At 37.2% G+C, this 17,329-nt stretch overlaps 1 protein-coding gene across 1 annotated transcript in view; it reads left to right on the forward strand.

The window, feature by feature from the left end:
• The window catches only part of LOC110370808 (uncharacterized protein), a 68,877-nt gene that overhangs the window by 40,186 nt on the left and 11,362 nt on the right, over positions 1–17,329 (forward strand). The window contains exons 7-12 of the mRNA XM_064040498.1: positions 6,562–6,787; positions 15,098–15,343; positions 15,602–15,765; positions 15,984–16,059; positions 16,260–16,373; positions 16,904–17,123. Of these exons, the coding sequence (XP_063896568.1) occupies positions 6,562–6,787; positions 15,098–15,343; positions 15,602–15,765; positions 15,984–16,059; positions 16,260–16,373; positions 16,904–17,123 (1,046 nt within the window). The remainder of the gene's footprint in view (positions 1–6,561; positions 6,788–15,097; positions 15,344–15,601; positions 15,766–15,983; positions 16,060–16,259; positions 16,374–16,903; positions 17,124–17,329) is intronic.

The raw sequence follows: 17,329 nt of genomic DNA on the forward strand, positions 1-17,329 counted from the left end.
GTAAATGCTCCCACAGACGGATCGCGGTTTGCAGTCAGCGTTGATTGTAACGTGCAGTGAAATGCAAATTATATGCGTTTTGCCGATGTTTATGAACTGTAAAACGCGTAACCACTCCAAGTTACTAGCGACGGTAGAAAGACAACTATTTCTTGCAGCACAATATGTTATCGCGACGTTCGGTGCTCATCTAATAATTTAACCGATCTGGAGCAATGCCCAGTTAATGTGACACCTTAACGTCCGTATTCTAGAATGATGAGTCCATAGATATCGACTCGAGTAAACTGGCTAGAATGTTTACAAGCTTTACCAGTGTAAAATGTTAAATCATTTATATTCCTTAAATGCGTACGTAACGTAAGCTATCGGGGTTCAGAGAAATTGCTGATTACGCAAGTAAAGAAAAACGGTCATTTACAAGCTCGCCCAAGTTGTAAAGATTATTATGGTAGCTAAACTACGGTTAGTATTATTTAAGTAAGAACTAGCAATAACATATTCGAAACAAGACATCATTAGACCTGACGAATTACACCGAGCGTGCACGAAGAAATTGCGAACTAATTGCACCAATCAGAGGTTTTTATGCATCGTCTCACAGCTGTTAGATGCAGATACGGATCGTGTACAGGCGCACTAAAAAGAAATTAGTCCGTTTATTTTCGTATTAAAGTTTCGATCGTAATCCCTTAACAACAATTTCACACCATTAACAGCACTCAAGTTGGTAACAAGAAGAAGACAAATGACCGAGCGAATGTCTTCCCTTGGTTCATTACTCGTAACATTATTATTTTTAATCACAACCAGTACGTAACGAGTTGACAGTGGGATAATTTATATATACTTAAAGGGAACGGTTATCTTTGGCGGAATTTCGACGTTTTGATTTATAATGTTCGAGTGTCGAGGAAATAAAGACGTCGTAAATTTTGAGCGGGATATACGGTGTTGCGTTTTAATAACAGCCCTCTAATTAATGGAATGCAATAGTCCTTATATGTGCAGCTACGTTCGTACGCCGTGCATATGTAAGTCTTCCGTGGGATACAGAGCTCCATTTTTAGGGTTCCGTAGCCAAAATGGCAAAAACGGAACCCTTATAGTTTCGTCATGTCCGTCTGTCCGTCTGTCCGTCTGTCCGTCTGTCCGTCTGTCACAGCCGATTTACTCGGAAACTATAAGTACTACAGTGATGAAATTTGATGGGAATATGTGTTGTATGAACCGCTACAAAAATATGACACTAAATAGTAAAAAAAAGAATTGGGGGTGGGGCCCCCCATACATGTAACTGAGGGATGAAATTTTTTTTTTCGATGTACATACCCGTGTGGGGTATCAATGGAAAGGTCTTTTAAAATGATATAAAGTTTTCTAAAAAACATTTTTCTTAAAGTGAACGGTTTTTGAGATATCAGCTCTCAAAGTCGTAAAAAGTATGTCCCCCCCCCCTCTATTTTTATAACTACGGGGTATAAAATTCTAAAAAAAATAGAGGTGATGCATGCTAATTAACTCTTTCAACGATTTTTGGTTTGATCAAAGTATCTCTTATAGTTTTTAAGATAGGTTGATTTAACTGTAATTTACGGAACCCTTCGTGCACGAGTCCGACTCGCACTTGGCCGGTTTTTCATTTTATGTCTTCTCGAAATTCTTGGGTTTTATTTTATAATTTAAGAGTTGAAAGGCAATGTTTTCGCGAATGTTTTCTTCGAAAATAAAGTCAGCTGTGTACCAATAATTTAACGATTCCAATTTGGGAGTGGGTGGGTGACCTCTATACAATTTATTTGTCATGTACACAGTACATGCGATTGACCACTTGCAAGTACTGTGTCCGATTGCAAATCTAACAAAAATACACTTCAAGTGACCCAAAGGCTGGTTTTTATTTTGGTCAAAAATTAAGCATTGCCATCCAACGTGGCAATGCTGCCAGCCTCTTGGGTACACTCCCGGTGGGCAGCGATGAGGAGTTTTTTGATGCCATTTTTTAGTTGTATATATGTATAAATAAGGCTTTTTTTTACGTCATGTAAATATGTACATAAACTGAACCTGTTAAAAGAAATAAATAAAATGGTTGCAAAAAAAAAAACAAAAATAACATCAAAATCAAAATTCTCAAATAATTTTAGTTTAAATCTGATGCTTGTTATCGTTAAGCAAAAGGAGCCATAACTTATGCTAACTGAATAAAAGTATGTTGTTAGTAATTGACGGAGTATTGGCGATCAATCTCAACGCATTACAGCAAGTACTTACACGGGCTGCAGTACTAATCGTAAATAATTACGAGCGGGAGCAATGTGCACGCAAAAAATATCTAGGTGGTTCCATTTAATATTCATAAATGCAACTCACAGGATGTTTGCACACGTTCCGCACTGTTCCCTCAATTAATCTTGCAAAAAGGAAAAGTTTAAACATGTAACTACATACATTAGAGCATCTTTAACTTAATACGTTAATAGTCTCACTCCACTAATTTCTGAACAAAATTCACTGAACTTCGAATTCATTAGATCAGATTACAAAAAAGTCCGCAGCATTCACTGGTTTCAAGTTCTATTTAGTTAAGAGCAAGCCTATAAGTTAGTGTAAGTGGAGGTGTCGATAAACCCCAAACTTATATTGAAATGGAAGCTAACGAAGTGTCGATGCACGCAGCCGATCAGTGGGAATGTATGCAGTGGATGCACCCTCCGTCGGAACGGGCCGTGTTTATGGCGCTATTAAAACCACCGTTAATGACCTCCTACCATGGTCTCGGATATTTTGCCTTATGAGAAATACCATCGCTTAATAAATATCTATATCCAGCACAGCCACTAAACCTGTAGTGAAAGACCGTGTTTGAGTTGAGCCTATAGTCGTGTAGGGTGTTCGTGTCGTGTCCGAGGAATTTCCATTGAATTACTTCCACGAAGATAATAGAGAAAGCTGTAATCATATATCCTATAATATATAACATGAAATTTAATAATTCAACGATTGTAAATTGTGATGTTATACTAACAGGCTGACGGTAATTGATAGTTGTATGAGCTCTTATTTGCATTTAGCGAACATGTACGCGACTTAACAATACGGCACGCAGTCACTAATGCATTTTATATCCCTGCGATGACGATCATCACCACAATAAATAAATAAAAACTTTACGATGACTTCTGTGTGTAAATTCCTGTATAACGAGCTCAAAATTGGAACGAGACGTAATTATATCTACGGGGCGTGCGCCTGAGACACCTAATTCTTCAGTTTTATTTAAACACGTTTCGAGTGGAAGACATTGATTGAATAAGCTCCATCTCTATACACTTGGAAGACATTAAGTAACTCTTCCCGTCCCAAAATTGTCAACTTAAGCGTCGGCGCGGTCGGGGCGCGTTGAAACCCACACCTCGGCGCGATCTTATCTCTGCGTTGATGGATCGAACGCTGGATCGATACGGGACTATTCTGTTCGCCCCATGATAAAACTCTACTTAATATAAATAAGGATTGTTATACGCGATCCTTATCGAGATGATCTCTGTTGACAGATGATGAGATTAAATGGGATAATACTTTAGGAAACGTGAAATAATGAATACGCTGACCACTTTTATTGATAAATTACATTTTTTTTTTCCAAACGACCTCCCAGTTGCAGTAGTTTAGAAAAATTACCTCGGCATTTAAATATAAAATATGTTTATTTGTTTCAAATCCATATCAATTACGAAACTTTGTGTACCAATCTTTACTAAGTTAAAATGCACTAACTTTATTTTCCAGGATTGACCGACATAAAATACCCAAGCTTCTTTATGTTCAATCAAGCAACGTTTAAGAGCTTTGTACAGTCCTGACGTAAACTGGCCGATAGCATGAGCACGTTATCTCACTTCTTAGAATTCCAACAGCTTACTAAAATAGTTAAGGGCATTAGCTAACCACGGCTTAAGATAATGGCATTACTGGAAGCGCCTGATTCGATCATCGGATACTGCCTAATCGATAAACAGAATACGTCAACAGTCGAGAGATCGATGCAAGTGGAGTGTTAAAGTGTGATGTCAAATTACATCGCCCCGTGTGATTCATTACCTTCACCACAAATTAAAATATTTATCTCAGATTATTTTAATCTGTTTCACACGAGCTATTTAAGAACGAGCTTGAAAAACCGGACGTGTGAACATTTAGTCCCGATGCTTGTTCTTCGTGGCTAATTATGAAGTCATCGGATTTTACGTGTTGTACGCGAAATGCGTCCATTATTGTACCTAAATGTTACGCACTTAGGTCGAAGGGTGAAAACACTGCTTGTTAGTGTTGGTACTTGCTTTAGTGTGGGTGAGCGATGGGTAATGATTACTCCTAATAAAACTGTATAGGCGTCGAGCTGTTAACTCACAACTCCTCTGTTCATAAAATATTACTGAAATTAGACTTAATGGTATCGACTTCCGAGCCTCTTCTAAATTAGGGTCATCTGTACTTACTAAACTAAAATATTGGTTTTCAATTCATGAAAACCAGCCGCGGCTTTCTAAAGTGAACCTGTGTTTATTGAAAACGGACGTTCCGATTTCTCTTTAAGTAGAATATTATTATAAATATTATAAATTCATATCTCGGATAGTTTTGCAAAGTACTGCGTTTTACTTCGATGTCTATTGTAAATAATAGACTGCGATGTTTTGTAGTATATGTGTGCGTTATATTATTAAAGAAAATTGTTTTCTGCTAATGAAAACTAATTCCTTTAATGCGAATATCTGTAAATAAATCTGAATACTTAATGATTTCTCGAAACTTAAACATTGTGAACATTTCTTGATTGGTTAAATTCTCATCTCCTCTTAGTATGACAGACCATAATAAAATATAGTTTTATTGTAAAGTATTTAATATATCGCCCTTCAAAGTGAAATACGTGTTAAATACAATTTAGCTTAAACGGTACTAACCAAGAATGAGAGATGTAGACTATAGTTAAGGAACGCAATAAGTATAAATCCTATACACGTAACAACAACCGATCCCATTCCTGTCAGAGTACTGAACCATAGTATCCTGTGCTTCAACAAACAATAATTCTAGGCTAAATGTATCGGCCTAGGCTGGTTAGAGGAAGTGGGTATCCTTGTACTAGCCGTTTAACCCTATAACATGGACGTAAAAGATATTTAGGCCCAAGTTCACTGACAATATAAACGTCAGTTCGCTTAAGCTTTCCCGCACACTACAATCTTCTAGTCTGCCGATAGTTGAATTCACGATTTTCTGAAAAAAAAAAAGAAACCAACCATCGAACTTGGGCCTTTACCCACTGCTAGAACTTCTTACAACCTTTTCAAATCAAACGTTCTAAATAGGCGACTTTCAATTGTTTTTTATGTAGCGAAATTGCCTAACGTTAGGCATGATCACAGGGTGATATTGAATTTGTTCATTTAAAACTAATTTTACCCTCTTTATATCTTCCAATTTGCATGTTCTTCAGAAGTTTTCAGAATCAGTAAAAGTGGTGCATGTTTGACTGTCGACGTTCGCTCTTGTATTTAATTAATGTCGTTATTTATTGCTTCCAATTCTTTTAGTTTATTTGATTTTGCTAGAAATTCTTGACTGTAAGTTTCCCTCTTAATTGAACGAAATAAGATTACTTACGACGTACGTAAGTAATCTTATTTTTTGTAGTTTTAAGAATTTATATAAATTCCTGGATGCAATTGCTAAATGCTGGGCAATGTTATTTTCTTCTAATAAACATATTTCAAAATATAATGAACACTTCATAAGCAAGTGACACCTCTACATAAAATTTTACATTTTAAGCTTAGACTGAGTTTGCCAGAATATTTATTAGTATCCATAGAAAATATTCTTCCTTTTCGTTTTCAATAGACCATGTTTACAAGCGACTACTGTATAAAAACATCTATTTTGTACAACGATGTCTGTTTGACTTCTGACTTGACATGTGCACAGCACACATCATTCGCTCTGTTTTACGACAGTCATTGCTAAGAAACGAGTTGCATTGTGAGAGGAAGACCTCGTGTCTATGGTTATGTTCAAATGGTAGTGATGAAGTTCTTAGTGCCTTTTGGAAATGTTTATTAGGGCTTCTGTAGACCTTTGGATGCAACAACTTCAGTTTTTATCATTGATGGGTCCTCTACATTGACCATAAAAACTAAAATAGTTCACGTTAACTCGGTATATTAGGCTTAAGTTTTATAGTAATAGGTTGGTATCTTCCCTATTGTTTCCATCGATATTTTGAAGATGCGAGCTTGGACATTGCCTATGAATTAGTCGCACATGACATACTTTGACTTGGTCTAAGCAAGTCCGTATCACATTGGTCATTACATCTTGTAGGTGTGTAAAATTTTGGGTTAAGTTTGTATGTCGGCTATAAGATGAAAGCAATAATTAGTACTACTTCTAGTACCTTCCTACTAAACGTACCCTATCTAAAAGGCCTCCAATCCCATTTAGAATAATGAGAGAATCATTTTTAAAGTACTAAATATGTCATCTCTTCCACAGGGGTTCAGTGTTCAGCGCATTATCATCAGCGCACTGGGCTCTCAGCCAGCTGGATGCAGCTATCAACTACATGCAGCAGGACTTAGCAGTGGCCAAGTCATTAGGCGACACGGCGGGAGAATGCCGGGCGCACGGCAACTTGGGCGCAGCTTACTTCAGCCAAGGGTCTTATAAGGATGCCCTGACGGCGCATCGGTATCAACTGGTGCTGGCTATGAAGTGTAAAGTAAGTGGTAAAAAAATGTTTTTCATCTGGCTAGTAGCCCTGTAAGAAATTGGTCAGTAGATAATCGAAAGCACGGATGATTCAAATGGCAGTAGGTAAACTAGAACATAATGAATAGAAAGAAAATAAAAGTAGTGAAAGAGGGAATGCAATCGTTGATGTTCCAAAAACTTTTATGGTCTACGATAAAAACGAATTCTTGTCTATCCCGATTAAAACTAAATCCATTAGTTCCGTTGTACGTGATCTTGAAATGGCTATAAATCCTAAACTATTGAACAAACAAAACACAGGCTTGTTCCATTTACGTCTGAATAAATCAATTGCGCCTGCGCCGCTGAATACGAATTTAGGTCTGTGCATAGTTGATCTCGGTCCACAAATTATGTCATTACATAAGAATAGGCCTGCTACTCCTGAGACAATACGCACAATACGCAGCATTGAACCGCAGTCAGCCTCGCGAACTCTCCGCCGAATGTACTATAACAAATCGCTCAATATAGACCGGTAGAGGGCGCCCAGTGTTCCCAAGCGCGCGCCAATATACGCGCAGCGGACACAATGGAATATTTACATAAAGAATGGTAGTAAACCGTTTGATTTCTCCTTTTACAAATGAAATAACAAATGTTCTCGACTTCTCAGTCGCAATAATAACTTGCGCGGTTTACGCGACCTGTAGTTGTAAAAAGTTAATTTAATTTTTACTGTGGACTGCGCTCGCAGACTGATGATAGTTTATTATTTATAGTTTTGTTCCTTTGTTAGCAAGCACGCCATCTTTCTGTAAATTAGCGAGTTTATTAAGTTTAGCGCTCGTAAATTCCACTACAGCTTACCCTTACACGGAGAGGTATATTAAGCTTAATCTTGTTTATTTGGCGAATCGGAATGTTTATAAAAACTTAATTAAATTAATTCTGTCAAACGATACGATTTATTATTACTATAAAATGGATATCCATATTCAATTTTGCTGTCGAATTAGTATTCTGCTACTACACACGCCTATTTATATCTGTCTTTTCTTACATTGACATACACTTTATCTTAATTACGAGCGTCTCCACATCTTCTATTCTCCAACATGGGAGAAGCACAAAAAGTATAAAGTGATATGTCACGGCAAATCGGCATAATAGTCTTATAAATCGCGTACAGATTACTGAGAGTGAGCGCCACGCACACGCGCGCAGCTCGGGAGTGCGCGAATCACTTTTGTTGTACACAGTTGGAGGATTGGCAACCGTATTACACTTTAAAAGAAACCCTACAAATAGTAAAGTTCCCTTTTTATTGATGCCTTTGATGGTCGCCGCGAGCCGCACACGACGTGATGCTAATTTGCAGTAAATGCCCTGACGTGCGGCGGCGACAAGGCCGCAGCTCGATGTGCAGAATGACACTTATCTTCCACTACGATTAATTCAATGTTCTTGGAATTGTATTGTCCTTTATTGCGGCTCGGTCTTGATAATACACGTTCAAATTAATTCAGAACTCCATAGAGCTCTTATTGTCGGCTCTAGGCTTATTGCTCAACACTTTCTATTTCCCTTTTGTCTTTCAAGAAAATTCCAGAAAATTTCTCCAGGACATTGTGTTGAGATGTATTGTGCTTATAATAAATTTTGTTTTTATTTCAAATACTTATAAGTATCAAACGCTTGAGCTTAAAAGCAGCGATACTGATGCCTCTATAAGGCATGATTATGGATCCTCACGTTCCTAACCTCTGTTGAAAAATTTTATGATGAAAATAACTTGCAAGTAATGTCATTTATGGTTACTTTACACTCCTAGGTGTCCTATACATAACCTAGGTGTTACCTGGTTGAAGAATTTTAATTGTTTTACAAAATAGGTCTTATAAATAAGGTATAGAAAAGTTATTTCAATTGGGCCGTAAAGCAAATATAAACCAACAATATTACTTCCTAAGCTGTAGTAAAAAGCAACAAAACTTTATAGTCCTCAGACTCACACATTGATTTTTTGCAAAAGCAACCTACTTACATTTTAATTATTGTGGGTATTATGTATGTTAAATATTTATTCCATAAATGTGTATTTGTTCTCTTATTCTCATTTGAAAGGCGAGCAATGATTGCGTCCACTTGTGAAACAATCTGACGAACAAATAGTCGTAAAAAATTATTTACTTTGCGCGTTCTGCTCGAATGGTACACAACAAAAACTCGCAAGTCGATTTAAAATAACCGCGAAATGCTGGCAACACAGGAATTCAGTCGCGAGTAATCCGAGAATGGGCGAATAATAATAACATGACAAAGTGAAGTGGACGCCATCGCCAGCCTCGGCGCGATCACAATCAAAAGAATTATCGTGCGAGCATGCTTTAAATGATTGCACAGCCTGCACCCACCGACGGCGCCCTGCAATGTGCAACACACAATTTTGTTTAATTTACGACTATGAGATTGGTAAAACTTGTATACACTGATTACTTTCCGAGCAAGTAGGTCCAGACTCCATCATCATATAATGCAACATAAGTACCTTATTCAATAAAACTGTCTTCAACTAAAGTCAACACTCTTAACTATTTATTTATTTATTCGTTTTAATCACGTATAACTAAGAAAGAGTTGACAGCAAAAAATCTATATCACTGGACAGTCCGGCTTTACTTATCCTTCAAGCTAGTCTACATATTTAAGAGCCGCGTCAATTATTACTTAGTAGCAGGTACAATCGATAACAACAATATATCGCGAAGGAGCATCACTACGACTTTTATACGCTACATTTTTTGCCACACATGTTTCGTTCCACGCAACACTGCAAGTTGTACAGGGCTACATTTCTCGAGACAGAATCGAAAAAAAAGAAACAAAACATTAAAGCTATCTTTTAAAAACTATTAGGCGTATTTAAAATAGAGCTGGTCAGGTTTTATTTCTCATAGATTAGAGGCGGCTTACACACGATGTTTCTCAGTGCCATACGCATACCGCGAATAATTTGACAGTAACATGTGAGCTGGACTAGCCGGCTTCATTAGCGGATGCCGTGGATAACCCGTCGCGGGCAGGTGCTATCTCGCGGCTACGCGTTCCAATTGCTCAGTCAAACGTTTAACGTTTTAAATTAATTGTTATTTAAAGCTGATTGCTCCGGCGAGCTAAGGGTTGAGTATTCCGAAAATGTCGGCCGATAGTGAAGTCGCGGTAGAAAAAAGGCATTTTAAATGCTGATAAGGAGTCGCTCTCTTTTCTATAGATACCATCTTTAAAGGCTTCTTTCATTCTTTAAGATGCAATTTAGTCTAAGATTCACTGGTATTTTCCGAAAAAGAAAATCCAAAAGACTCCAGTTTATACAATCTGTAAATGGTCAGTAAAAATAAAGGTAATAAATTAATACGAAGTCTTGTTTTTTATATTGTTTGCATACAGAATCAGAGATGCAAGTAAAACAAGCACACGATTCTAATGCAACTTGTAAAAGTCGCTGAAGGGAACTGCTCAGGATTTATATGCGATGACTTAGCAATGTATCACTGCTGCAATCTTTACAACCATTATTGCTTCGGCTAAACTAACGTGTACCTTGTACCTGATATAAATAAATGCACATTCTTACAAGTCTTAAAAGAATTTGTACAAAATAACATTTTTAAACAGGGAAATGCAAACATCCAAAAAACATATCTACATATGTATAATATTTTCCAACATGGTGTTCGTTTATTTATCAATTATGTGTTTATCAAGAAATATGATCTAAATGCCATGGTTTACTGATAGGCAATAAGACACATTTAATTACTGTTATTAAAACTACTACCTAATCGACTGTGCGCGACTGTCCCGTCTGCGAGTTCACATAAAAAAGCAAGAAACCCAACAAATACTTAAATACGTATCGGACTCAACGTAATGACTAAAAACTACATTTGCAATAATCATCGCATATTGAAGACCGAGTATTTATTAAAATACATGGGTTTATGAATATTCATGAACGGCGAAATACTTCAGTGCCAATGTTTTTTACGAATTTTTAAACAGTTTATCGATATTTAAATGGTAAGTTTTGCATAATGCGCTAGTTTCGCGTTAGACTGCTGCCGGTTTACATCTTTTGGAGGTGACCTTACCCATTAAAATTAATAAAAAACAGGAGCAAAGACGTTGATTAGCTTGTAGATTAATTGATATAGATCCATCTAAATTAATAAAATCGAATTAAAGACTTCAAATGCAGAAAATAATCACCTCAATCGATTTGATCGATAGACAGACATTAAAAAAGCAGTAGCTAAGTATGCTCCTATTTAACAAAACGGATGAAGTAAATAGGATGTGTGAAACATAGGATTTGAATTGTTAACAACGGTTCATCCTAGAATAACAAGTTTAAATTAACGGTTAAATTAGTTAACAGCAGTTAATTAAACATTACTCACTTGCATATGTATGCCACGAATAGCACAATTATACCCCATTAAGTTAGTCGATGTAATGTTTCTTAGTAAATAAGTTACACTCCTTTTGAGTTCTTAGAATACACCAACAGTACTTATATTATTTTCACCAATTCTCTCATCGTCTACCAGTCTTTCCCCACCTTTGTAGAGATAATTGTCAGTTTATCCCTGCACAGCTCACCGTCCTTCGAGCCTTTTTCCCAACTATGTTGGGGCCGGCTTACAGTCTAACCGGATTCAGCTGAGTACCAGTGCTTTACAAGAAGCGACTGCCTATCTGACCTCCTCAACCCAGTTACCCGGGCAACCCAATACCCTGCACAGCATAAGCACAAGTGAACATAATCTTCCATAGTCTGACTACTTCCATAACTAACCTTCCACGCCCCAGTTTCTGAGCAATTCTGTATCCCCCAGTTAAAATTAATTTCGACTAATATCTGTCATCTACAAATGGTAACTAGGACGCCGTAATACCGAGCTTTCCATGACACGCGAGGATCAAATGCAGTGAAAGATGCGTCCTCGAATCGTATGCCGTTATCATAACTCAACGTTAAATAGAGCAACCCTTGGTATACCATTGGTACCTAGATCTAGATATACCTCCTAATATGTCCATATGTTGGTGTTGCTTGAGAGTTCGCTGCACCACTTCTTCCCACCAAAAAAGTGATCAAGGAAGGGCGTTTTGGATGCTGTCTTTTGTTCTTGAACTTTAACGTTCAAAAAGCTCTGTTTTGCAACCGATAATAAACGATTTCGAGTATGACTGAACAGTGAGTCAATGCAAACTTACCTATATCTATTAACCATTCACTATCGCGTGTATGACTATGAATACAGCCTTTTACATTGCTATTATATTCATCCATATTGTATATAACTAACCTACATTTATGCAGTTTGGAAACAAAAGTACTTAACAATAACCGCCGTAAAAGCTATGAGTACTACTTCTTATATGACCGCCGTCCTTTATCATACAGTGACTGATACAAATTGCGCGGGATAAGCGAGTGATAGGCCACCGCCGACTTTATTCCTTAATTAATGAAACGCGACATCTGTCTTTTATCTCAGAAAAATATACTTATTTATAGATGGAATGAGCTGTTCGCTAGATTCAGTTTTTACTCATAAAGGGGACAGGTGATATTAAAGGCATGATATTTCCTAACAGTAGAGCAAAAATGTAATTTTATGAAGTTATTGTTGCTCTTGTATCAAGTACGATAAATGTAATAATATTGTTTAGTTTTCTTCAGAAAGCACCAAGAGATACATCTTCCCTTACAATATCATTGCGGAGCGTTTTACATATTATCTTCAATCTTCATCCACGCTAACTTGAAACAACTTATTGCTAACTTAGAAAATACATGAACGGCTTCGTCGCGTTACTTTTATTTATAGCCGTTTTATGCAAATATCGCACATACACTATTAGTAAATTAGGTGTCACACGCTCAATTCCACTTATATTTAATTATATGTACGTTAATAAGTAAGGTCTTCATTAAAATAGACATCCAGTAATTTATACTAACCCCAAGAATCCCATAATTCTCTGTACCTAATGAAAATTATAATTGTAACTCCCGTAATGAGGCAGATTTGCATGATGAATATTAATAAATTAACATTATGAATTGATGTATTCGTGCACAAGAGAGTAACGTAACTACTGTAATATAGTAGTTCTCCTGTAGATTTTGTAGTATTTTCTTTAATTTTCATTTACATACCTACCTATCCATTTTGAAGCACTTATTTTTTTTCTGACTCGTCACAGCTTGTCTTGCAGCCAGTGACATTTCACGAATTCATTATAGAACATAGTTCGAACAATTTGAAAATAGAACATAATGAAAATTATGCTGGTTCAAACAAAAGACAATCAAAAATAATGGAGTAATGAATCAAAGAGATACAAAATGCGATACCTCTGCCGATTCATACGCATCATAGTTCACGCAGGAATGTTTATTGTACGTACGAATAATCCAAAGAAACAAGGCACACAAAAGAACATAATAAAGCTTGATAAACGTACGTCTCATTCGAGTATTATTTATAAAGGCCTTTAGAGTCGACAGTGACACGGACAGCCGGAGTGACACAGTGTCTGCACACATGAATAGTGTACGTAGTAACAAGGAACACGGCGTCTCGTTACTCGCCCTGTAGGAAAACGTCCAAACGAGATGGAGTCAGTATGTAAATCACCGCTTTATCGTATCATGTTGCACATACTTAATTAGCTAGATTGTTGCGGGGCGTCCCACTTTATTCGCTAGTGTTGGTCTCCGTCGATGCACGCCAACGATAATACTATATCTAGCAATAATTTAACATCGTGTAGAAGTTTATTGCCAGATATCAAAGCGGTTTTCCTAGAGCTAAGTAAGATTCGCTTAAATTTAATCTATAAAGTCAACAGTTTGTCGGTTTTTCCTATTACGGAATTCCTGGTTAGATACTATTATTATTCCCTACATATAAGTAGTCAATGTTGTGTTTTGAATCTAAGTGCGAAACAAGAATAATTTCCATTGTTCCCAATAGGTTACAATTTATATCGATACAGGACGTAGTACATCACTACTCAAAAACAAAGCCCCTATTGGCGGTCTCCGTCTGTCGTCGATTTTGTTTTTTTTCTTCACTTCCTCAGTGAAAAGGATGCGGTCCATTCTACGGGTCCTTTATTTGCTCTTAATCTTTTTATTTTTGTTTGTTTTGTACGCGCATGCCTCGCTTTATTATAAATTAAGAATACTAAACACTCTTGGCAGTGATACGCGACAAAATATCTAAGTAAATATAAATACTTATTTATTTCTGATCTTGTTAGTAATGGAAGTTCAAAGAACTAAGCTTGTTTAAATACACGTTTAACCCGATGGAGTCGACATTCATATAAAGACTTCTAATAACACAATACGCTTAAGTTTTGTAATGCTTATTAATAGCAAAAAGGCATTATGGGTTTTACATATAATAATACTTACGTACTTAAATGATTTACAGCAAATTTTATTAAACTGTGAAATATCCATTTCCATTTAATGACCCCAGAATAATTTGACGGCAACATAACTTGTGAGCCGTGGTGTAAATTAAGAAGGAACCGTGCGCAAGGAGATGTAGATAGGAGGATGTGACTTAGTGTGTGCACCGCATTGATAACATCAGGCCGCATCAAGCTTCACGCGACGGTACATTACACTCGTTACATAATTACCACTAAACCACATAAATAAGTCCCTCCTATGACGTGGAATGTCGCCGCATTTGCATTCGCGTGTTTCTACCTACATTACATGTGAAAAATGAGTTATAAAATCCGAACCCATAAAATTTGTACCCATTGAATTGGAACTATCACAAATATATGTTATATCCTCTTAAACTAATAAAGCTGGACAGTCGGACGAACGCGGACGCATTCAATGTCCTGGCGAAATTTACGATATCGTAAGGCGAACATTCGCTGTATGGGACTATAAAAAGTTATTGTAAGTGCTAGTACTTATACAAAAAGACTAGGGAAGCGTATTGAAATGACGATCAAGACGTTACGTGGGTATGAGAGTAATGAATCGTCGGTGAGCGTCAGTAATGCGCTCTGATTAATGTTTTTTTGCAAGTTTATGTACTTAGCTAGCAAGTGCCAATTGCGATCCTAGCATGATAATTAAAATAATATAGATTGATCGTAAATTCTTTGCTTCTATGTAGTAATATAATTCGGGATGATGTATAATAGATCACTTTTGCACTCTTCTATCATTCCTCATTATAAAAACCGCACTTTCAGATTTGAACATTTCTTTTTTCTTCTTTCCTAGGACACCCAAGCAGCAGCAGCCGCACTTACCTCCTTAGGGCACGTCTACACAGCCATTGGAGATTACCCCAACGCTCTAGCCAGTCACAAACAATGTGTACAACTAGTAAAACAGATGGGGGACCGACTGCAAGAGGCTCGGGAGATTGGGAACGTTGGTGCTGTGTATCTAGCTATGGGGGAGTTTGACTCGGCTGTCGATTGTCATACGCAGCACTTGAGGCTGGCTAGAAGACTTGGTGATCAGGTAAGATTTGAATTTATCTGCCTTGGACATGAAGATGGGCTTCCAGCAAATACCTTTATTATCTTTTTCAACGATTAATAACCCATGAACGCGTGTTTTCACTGTCTAGAATTGAGTAAATTGCCCTAAATGTACCATAGCCGATTCGATTTTAATTTTGAGTTCAAATCAACGTCTATTAGGTTTTTACGTATGTAACACATCGATGAGTCACTAGTGCTGAGCGCATAAAAATAACACAATGGTAATTTATTCAAGGTCGAAGAAGCACGTGCATACTCAAACTTAGGATCCTCATACCACTACAGACGAAACTTTTCACAAGCAATCGCATACCACGAGAACGTTCTGAGGATTGCGCAGAATCTCGGAGACAGAGCTATTGAAGCCAGAGCGTACGCCGGCTTGGGACACGCTGCCAGGCAAGTATTCCTTTGACAACCACCGTTATTTACATATGTGGGGAATATACATTGTTTGACGCAAACAATGAACCCCACTAACCCCTTGTCGGTAACAGCAGTTTTAACTACCTCCAGCGTTGTTATAACTTATGCATTTCACCTCTCAATAGCTTTATATGAAGACATAACGTTTATCCTGGGTGCTGGCTATTAAACGTAGCACTTTAAATTCACAGGTGTGCCGGCGATTACGCGCAGGCTAAGAAATGGCATGAGAGACAATTGGACGTCGCTTTAGCGGCAAGGGACAAGGTATCCGTGGCTTTTATTGATGAACTATTTGTATGCATACACACGATCTTATTCACGGCGGTATTCTTTTATTTTGTATGTAAATAAATTAGAAGGACGTGGTTCTGAAAATAGCTGGGAATAGTTGACTGGTTGAACTCCTGATTTTAGGTTCACTACATTGTACAGTAGTTGTAGTTCTATAATTTCCTTTTGCCTAGGTTGGGGAAGGTCGCGCATGTTCAAACCTGGGCATCGTGTATCAACTGTTGGGAGAACACGACGCTGCACTAAAATTGCATCAAGCACATCTGTCCATCGCCAGACAGTTACAGGTAATTTACACATCTACATATCTTAACTACATACATACTGTGTATTACAAAATAAACTATTCTACTGATATTCCAAATTGTCGGTTATTGGGTGCACATTAGAACATTGCACTTTACCTACAGTGAATTCAGTACATTGCACTTTATAAACTGATTGAATGTGCTTTTCTCCCTCTCTATTCCTCCATGGTAGATCATCTTGAAAAAAGACAATCTCGATTTATTTGCATAAATATTCATCTAATTAGTTCTCTTGGAATCATCGTAATTTATCACAAAGAAAAGAATCTATTAGAAATATGCAGAACGAGTTTCGCTTGAGAGACTGCTGCCAGACCGAGCATAAAATCACGATATTGAATTTTAACACGTATGTGATAATGGTCTATAAATAGTTGGATGCATAGTTTTGAATTAACGAGCTCGAATGATAAATATTATAAGTAAAGACTACATGAAAGAGAAGTAAATCTGTATGGTTAAAAAAGCCTCGAAGAAAAATGTTTTGCTAATGTACATTGCTTCCTCAGGATAAAGCAGGTATGGGAAGAGCCTACGGAAATATAGGCAATGCATACTCTGCCGCGGGGTTTTACGAGCAAGCCATTAAGTACCACAAACAGGAGCTGACGATATCCAAAGAAGTTCATGACAGGAGTTCTGAAGCTTCGACGCATGGGAACTTAGCAGTAGCTTATCAGGCTTTAGGAGCCCATGATATGGCACTGTTTCATTATAGAGCTCATTTAGGTAAGATAATCTTAGACATATTCATTCATGCATAGGTGTGATGGATCCAAAGTCAAATCATTTATTTCATTTAAGCATTTACAAGCACTTATGAACGTCAAAAGTATACCTAAATAGGGTTGCTTCATTGATTCTAATTGCCCATTCCAAAAGTAACCTCCTACGGAGAGGTACGGGCAAGAAACCATGGCCGTGAAGCCATGGTT

This window comes from Helicoverpa armigera, chromosome 22 (genome assembly GCF_030705265.1).
Source record: "Helicoverpa armigera isolate CAAS_96S chromosome 22, ASM3070526v1, whole genome shotgun sequence".
In the NCBI taxonomy this organism is placed as follows: domain Eukaryota; kingdom Metazoa; phylum Arthropoda; class Insecta; order Lepidoptera; family Noctuidae; genus Helicoverpa; species Helicoverpa armigera.